This window comes from Vidua macroura, chromosome 7 (genome assembly GCF_024509145.1).
Source record: "Vidua macroura isolate BioBank_ID:100142 chromosome 7, ASM2450914v1, whole genome shotgun sequence".
Classification (NCBI taxonomy): domain Eukaryota; kingdom Metazoa; phylum Chordata; class Aves; order Passeriformes; family Viduidae; genus Vidua; species Vidua macroura.
The window spans coordinates 2,830,748-2,837,500 of record NC_071577.1 but is presented as its reverse complement, the minus strand read 5'-3'; the positions used below and the strand labels follow the sequence as shown (position 1 = coordinate 2,837,500).

The following is a 6,753-nucleotide window of genomic DNA, read 5'->3' as shown; positions in this document are numbered from 1 at the left end:
TCATTCGACTCGACATGGCTCTTCCCATGTTCCCTTTGGGTTCTGATTTTTAACTTTTGTAGACTAAGGGGAAAAAAGAGATGATAAGGGATGATGGGGAGAGGCTGACTTGGGCACCAGAGTGCCTGGCAAAGCCTTCTGCAGCAGCCAAAGCCTACAGAAATCTGTTGATCTGTTTTTTTTTTTTTTTTTTCCTGAAGTGATGCAACAGCAGGGGAAAAACAACTGTCTTGAGGCAGCCTCAGTCCTCCAGCTGGAAGGACCTGGAGATTGTGGAGCTTTTGTGCCTGGGGGAGAGAGAAAAACCCACCTGCAAGGCTGTATGGGGCTTGGAGCAAAACTTCTTCTGATATTACAAATCACAGAACCCTTAAGATTAGAAAAGCCCTTTAAGACCATTGAGTCCGACTGTTTCCCCCGCATTGCCAAACCCACCCCAAACCCTGTCCCCAGGTGCCACATCCACAGGTTGTCTGAACACTTCCAGGGATGGTTCAGACAACCACAGGCTGCCTGGGCAGCCTGTGCCAGTGCCTGACCACCCTTTCAATGCAGAAATTTTTTTCTGACCTTTTCCAACCTAAACCTCCCCTGGCACTTCCCTTTCCAACATTAAACATGCAAAAAAGGTGGGAAACAGAAGCACAGGCTGATGGTGGAATATCAGCTCAATGAGAATCACAGAATGGTTTGGGTTAGAAGGGATCTTAAATTTCATCCCATTCCACCCCTGCCATGGGCAGGGACACCTTCCACTGATCCAGGTTGCTCCAAGCCCCATCCAACCTCGCCTGGGACACTTCCACACTTCCACACACCCAGGGATCCAGGGGCAGCCACAGTTACTCAGATGATTATTCTTAATATTGTCATGTAAAACAACACATTTTTCCTTAGTTGCCTTCCTGGAAACAGCAAGACTTGCTTTGGCTGCAGTCCCCTCAAAAATTTCATCTGCTGCAGATACTTAAAAGGAAACACTTAGGGTCAAAATCTCAATGTTTGGAAAATCACATGGAATTAGGAAAGGCTTGATTTATGAGTATAGAAATATATAAAATACTTCAGGAGTATTATTTATGGGGAATCTGCAAATAAAAAAAAAATAACAGGCAGTGCTAGCGGTCCTGTTAATAATTAAATAATCTTTTATTTTATTTTTAGTCTTGCCCTTAACTCTCCTACACACACGAAGGTCCTAAAATATCCCCAATCTGGGAAAAGTCTTTTCCCATGTCAGCACTTGGATGCTATCCCATGGGATAAATCTACCACATGCACGCAGCACTAGCACTGAAGTGATTTTAACTCGTGACTCCTATAAATCAAACACAGGGAAATCAGTTTAATTAAACTCTGACTGATTTTGCAGTGAAGAGCGATGGACAAAGCTGGAAGTCAGAGTGCTCCAGTGGCTCTCCAGCTCCTGGGAGGTCCAGGAGAAAGTCTGAATGAGCTCAGTGGTCACGTCACATCCAAGGCTTTGGAAAAGCTTTAAAAACCTTCACGCAAAAAATCCCTCCAACTGACATCTCCCCTGAACAAAGAACCCCAGCTCGCTGCCCCGCACCCCATGGCCCTGCTCCCAGGGAGTGTTTGGAGGAGGGAGGAAATGGGATCCCCGTGGAGCAGCAGCTCCCCAGGGCCCCGTGTGAGGGGCTGAGCCGGGGCCAGGGCTGGCACCCGTGGTGGCAGCACTCCAGGAGGACAGCATTGACGTCAGCGACTTGTGTAATCATCCTGCCTCAGCCCCGGCCCATAAACAAGGGTTTGGGGGTGGTGTGTGTGGGGGGGGGGGGTTGTGGCTACTTCCACTCTTTGATCCAGCCCTCAGTAGCTGTGTTTTCTCACAGGACTGGAACGGTGGAAATATTTGCCGTAAAAGAAACAGCAGCGATCTGAACGGCCGCCTGCCACGGGCTTGTCCTGAACCCCAGACTTGCTGCTGGAATTACTGCTGTCCCAAGGAAAGCCTCCACTGAAACTCCTTGGGAGGAGTGTTTAGAAAGCCTTCAAACAGTACAAATCCCAGAATGGTTTGGGTGGGAAGGAATCTTAAAGATGATGCAGTTCCACCCCCTGCCATGGGGATGGAACACCTTTCACTAGGCCAGGTTGCTCCAAGCCCCATCCAACCTTGCCTTAAACACTTCCAGGGATCCAGGGGCAGCCACAGCTGCTCTGAGCACCCTGTGCCAGGGCCTCAGCACCCTCCCAGGGAACAATTCCTGCCCAATATCCCATCTATCCCTGACCTCTGGCAGTGGGAAGCCATTCCCTGTGTCCTGTCCCTCCATGCCTTGTCCCCAGTCCTTCTCCAGCTCTCCTGGAGCCCCTTTAGGCCCTGGAAGGGGCTCTGAGCTCTCCCTGGAGCCTCCACTTCTCCAGGTGAATGCCCCTAAGTCTCTCAGCCTTTCAGCAAATGTTTCAGTGTATCTGAGTAACTTCCCTCACAAATACATCCTGGTGTTGTCATGCTTGAGAGAGGTCCAAGGATGAGAGGCCCAGGGATGTTGGAGGTAGAGCCCACAAACACACCTGCACTAGAGACCCCGAAATCATGCGCTTGAGGCTGCCGTGGAGGTAAAAAGGCATTGAAAACTTTGTGCCTACCTTGTTGATGTGCAGCTGCTGCTGCTGGAACTGCTGTTTGTGTTTCTCCAGGAACTGCTGGTGCTGCTGCTGGATCACCAGCTGCTGGAGGGCCTGGGCGTTCTGGGGCAGGGGAGCAGACTGGGTGCGCCCGAGCGGGCGGTGCTGCCGCAGCTTGTGGATCGAAGGGGAGACCCTCTCTCCACCCACCAGGGGCTGTGCATGCAGGGGCAGTCCTGAAAGATACCAGTCTGAAGATAATATGGAGGAAAAAACAGCAGAGGAGAAACAAAAGGAAGAAGAAAGGAAAGGAGAAAACGGCTGTTGAGTAACGCTGACGGTGACAGTGATACCATGACAAACCCAGCCACCTCGCCATCTACAGCTGGAGCTGCCTTGAGAGAGAGCAGAGACATTAATCACCACTGCACGGAGCAATGCTTTGCTTGGTTTGAATTCTGTGTCTGCTTGGTGACTCAGAGACCCTCTGGAAACATTTCTTGAAACCAGCAACACCTTACCGACCTTTCTGTCGCTACATGAGACCACACCGGCCTGGAGAAGTTTAAACCTCACAGCTCACCTTGGTTTAGGGACTGATCCCAGGTTCAATTCAAGCTGCAGGAACCAGCTGCCTCCCTAGCGTGGTTAGGGCTGCAGTCACTTTTGGGCAAGAAGCCCTCTGCTCTCCTCAGGCTTTGGTTTAGGAGAGGGAGAAGCTGCCCAGAAGTCTGCAGCCAGCTGGATGCTGAGGATTAGAAACACCTTGGCACTTGTGTCCTAGGATGAGACCTCCTTTCCCACCAATTCACAGAACTGCCCTACGTGGAAGGAGCTGACTCATGGGAAAGCCTCTTTTCTTGGTAGACTTACAGAGCTTCTCCCACTCTCTGCTTTTTCTGAAAGGGATTATGTGAAAGGGTGTTTGATTTTATAAATGCATGTTCCTGCAGATGTCGGTGTGCACACACACAGGTCTGAGTATGAATAAATGGATAATTGGGAAAGATGTGCTCCTTTTCCCTAAGAGCACAGCTCCTCCTCCCAAAAGTTCAAATCAGACAGCAGAGCTTGCAGAGGATATTTTGGAAGACTACCTTCCTCCAAAGCAATGGCCAAGGTGCTCCTGGGAAAGCAGGAGACACCATGTTCACAGAATCCTGGAATGGTTGGGCTTGGAAGGGACTTTAAAACTCATGTCATTCTACCCCCTGCCATGGGCAGGGACACCTTCCACTATCCCAGGCTGCTCCAAGCCCTGAGTATGTTCCACCAGGAATAATGAACATCAGGACATGCATCACAACATGGAGGACACTACCCAGAGTAACCATTCCCAAGAGGAATGGCACAGCTAAGGAATTCTAGTCTAGCTTCCCAAACTGGCCATGTCTACCTTCCAGCCCAGAGAGAGCCATCATGGCTAGTTCTGCAGCTGTCAGGGGACTATCTCCAGAGCTCAAGGCTCTCCAGCAGAATCCTAATAAACTCCACTTTATTTCCAAGGAGTTACCAAATATTAGCTGCAGCTTGGCAGCCGGTGCACTCAAGGCTTTGGGGACCATGTGTGAGCTTGCTGCCTCTCAGCTGCTGCCTCTGGAACGTGTGTTTCTCCTTGTTTCTCTGTGCTGACTCTTTCTCCTGCGTGTTGGGCTGTAACACGTTGTACTCGCTCAGAAAGCCCCGCACGGAGCAGGTGGAGTAGAAGGAATTGGCTTGGAGATAAACACAGTATGCTGGAAACTGAGGGAAGCAAACACCACACTTCTCTGCATCAGCCTCCCCGTATGTGCTCCCAAGCTTATCCCAACCCCGTGGATGTTCCTGGGGTTTGGATGTACAACCAGCCACGAGCTGCAATGCTGCAGGGGCTGACGCCGCCCAAGAACTTCTAATAGAAATGGAAGGAAGGAAAGGAAAACCAACACGTCAGTGACTGAGGCAGAACATCCTCTGTCCCAGCACCACACACAGGAAACCAGGAACACATCCCAGTGGGAATTAATGTTTTGAATCCAGCTTATTTATAGCCACATAGGCCTTCCCACAGGTAGTTCATTCTGAAAACGCAGCAGCGGGAGTGACTCACGGCAATTAACATCCTGGAAAGGGAACGCACACAAACAAATACAATCTGCTGGGAGGCAGCTGATTTTGCCACGGTTTTGCTATTTATATTAATGATGGAAAGGAAGTGTTTTAACCTGTGATTTTGTAAGTGTGTGCTTTTCATACTTTCACGGAATAGAAATCATCCATGGAAAACAGGAATCATTAAGGTGCAACAGTTTTGCCCTCACTTTGATCTGAGCTGGTCAGAACTGTAAACAAATAGAGTTCTCAACTTTTATCAACCAACTTTTGCTGTCCTGATGGAATAACAGTATTTATTTTCATCTCACCAAAATGAGGTGGGAGATCCAAATTTGGAAAAATCACCGCTAATCAATGAATCAACAAAGGTTTTGTGTTCTACTTGCGGGGTGTACAGGTGATGCAAGACTTTGAGGCTGCCTTGACAACAACCCAACAGATCCCTGCTGGTTTCCTCTCTTTTCCAGGTGCCCGAGCGCTGCCCCCAGAGTGCTCACCTGTGACCAGGGACGTTTGTGCAGTTGGCTGTTCCAGTAGGACCATGTGCTGCAGGAGAGGGTTGTGTGCAGTTCCCCCATCCCTCTCCAACGCTGTAGTGCTCAGGTAGGGAGTGAGGTGAGTGCCAGGGAATAAGGAGATCCGCTGCTGTAAGGCTGGGATCGCGAGCCTCTCCGCGTCCGGCTGTGCTTGTCCTGCCTGCAAATGCACATGGCACAGGGGGTTAGGAGACATCCCAGAGGCTGATCCCCACCCTGCTGACATCCCAGAGGCTGATCCCCACCCCACTGACGTCCCAGAGGCTGATCCCAGCCCCACTTACGCTGGAAGGGCCGGTGGCAGGCAGTCCTAGCGTGATGTTGGGCAGAGAGGGCGAGGTGTAGAGCGGGAGCTGCGTCACAGAGCCCTCGCGGTTCACGAGCCTGTGAGCCAGGCTGGTCTGGAAAGGAGAGTGAAAACGGGGCCCCGATGAGAGCCCATCCCCAGAGACTGACAGCACTCACCGGGACAAGGCAGCAGGACGGACACAGAGTCTCCAGAACTGCACAGACACCCCGACAATCCCACCCCGTGCATCCCTGGGAGTGGTGTCTAAACACTCTCGGAGCTCTGGCAGCCTCAGGGCCGTGCCCATTCCCTGGGGAGCCTGGGCAGTGCCAGCACCCTCTGGGGGAAGAACCTTTCCCTGATCTCCAGCCTAAGCCTCCCCTGGAACATCTATGTGTTATTCCCTTGGTACTTGCCCTTCTCAAGAATTTGCCTCTTTAAAGGTAAAACAAATTATCTTAAAAAAAAAAAAAAAAAGCTTTACAATTGGTGTTTTTCTCTTTAGCAAATAACAGACAATTTATGTTATTTACTAGCATGTGTTAGCATAAATCAGACTTCAAAATTTCATCCAAAAGCCTCAAGGTTGCATTTATGGAGCTATTTCCTGACTTTCAGGGTGAAATGCAAGATTTGCTCAGTTATCTTACAGGCATTTGAAGCAGGAACACTTTAGCAAAAATACCTTTAATTTCTAAACAAGACTGATTTGAACTACGCACTAAAAAACCCATTATAAAAATTACAATAAAGTGCCTGATTTTCCTGTTAGGAAACCAGTGTTCTGATCACCCTGAGGTCTCTGCAGGTGATTTTCCAACATAAATAGAATTTAGACTTCAAGAAGACTTCTACAGAAGTCTCTTAAACTCAGGTGCTGCTGTGAAAAAGGGGATTTTGTTTAACTCAATATTCTATTATGGGGCAATCTGTACCTAAGTCATGGCCATCTCATCCCTGGAATTGTTCAAGGCCAGATTGTTCCACCCCCTGCCACGGGCAGGGACACCTTCCACTGTCTCAGGGTGCTCCAAATCCAAAATCCAGCCTGACCGTGGACACTTGCAGGGATGAGGCAGCCACAGCTTCTTTGGGCAGGCCGTGCCTTTTTTTTTAACAGACTCATTGTAAAGAAACTTCATTTTTCTCTCTAATCTAAAGTGACTCTCCATGTGATTATTTGTACCCACACACTTCTCCTTCCAAGTGATTTCTGAGCACTCCTGGCAATTTTGCTTTAAA

The 6,753-nt window shown here is 49.5% G+C and overlaps 1 protein-coding gene across 8 annotated transcripts in view; it reads right to left on the bottom strand.

Annotated features, from left to right (window-relative positions):
- HDAC4 (histone deacetylase 4) overlaps positions 1–6,753 on the bottom strand; it is a 174,675-nt gene that overhangs the window by 40,775 nt on the left and 127,147 nt on the right. For 6 of the 8 annotated variants that reach the window (XM_053982146.1, XM_053982150.1, XM_053982149.1 and 3 more), the window contains 3 exons: positions 5,507–5,623; positions 5,184–5,382; positions 2,614–2,843 (listed from right to left, as the gene is read on the bottom strand). In XM_053982146.1, coding sequence (XP_053838121.1) covers positions 2,614–2,843; positions 5,184–5,382; positions 5,507–5,623 — 546 coding nt within the window. The remainder of the gene's footprint in view (positions 1–2,613; positions 2,844–5,183; positions 5,383–5,506; positions 5,624–6,753) is intronic. The other 2 variants (XM_053982152.1, XM_053982153.1) reach the window with 1 other exon arrangement.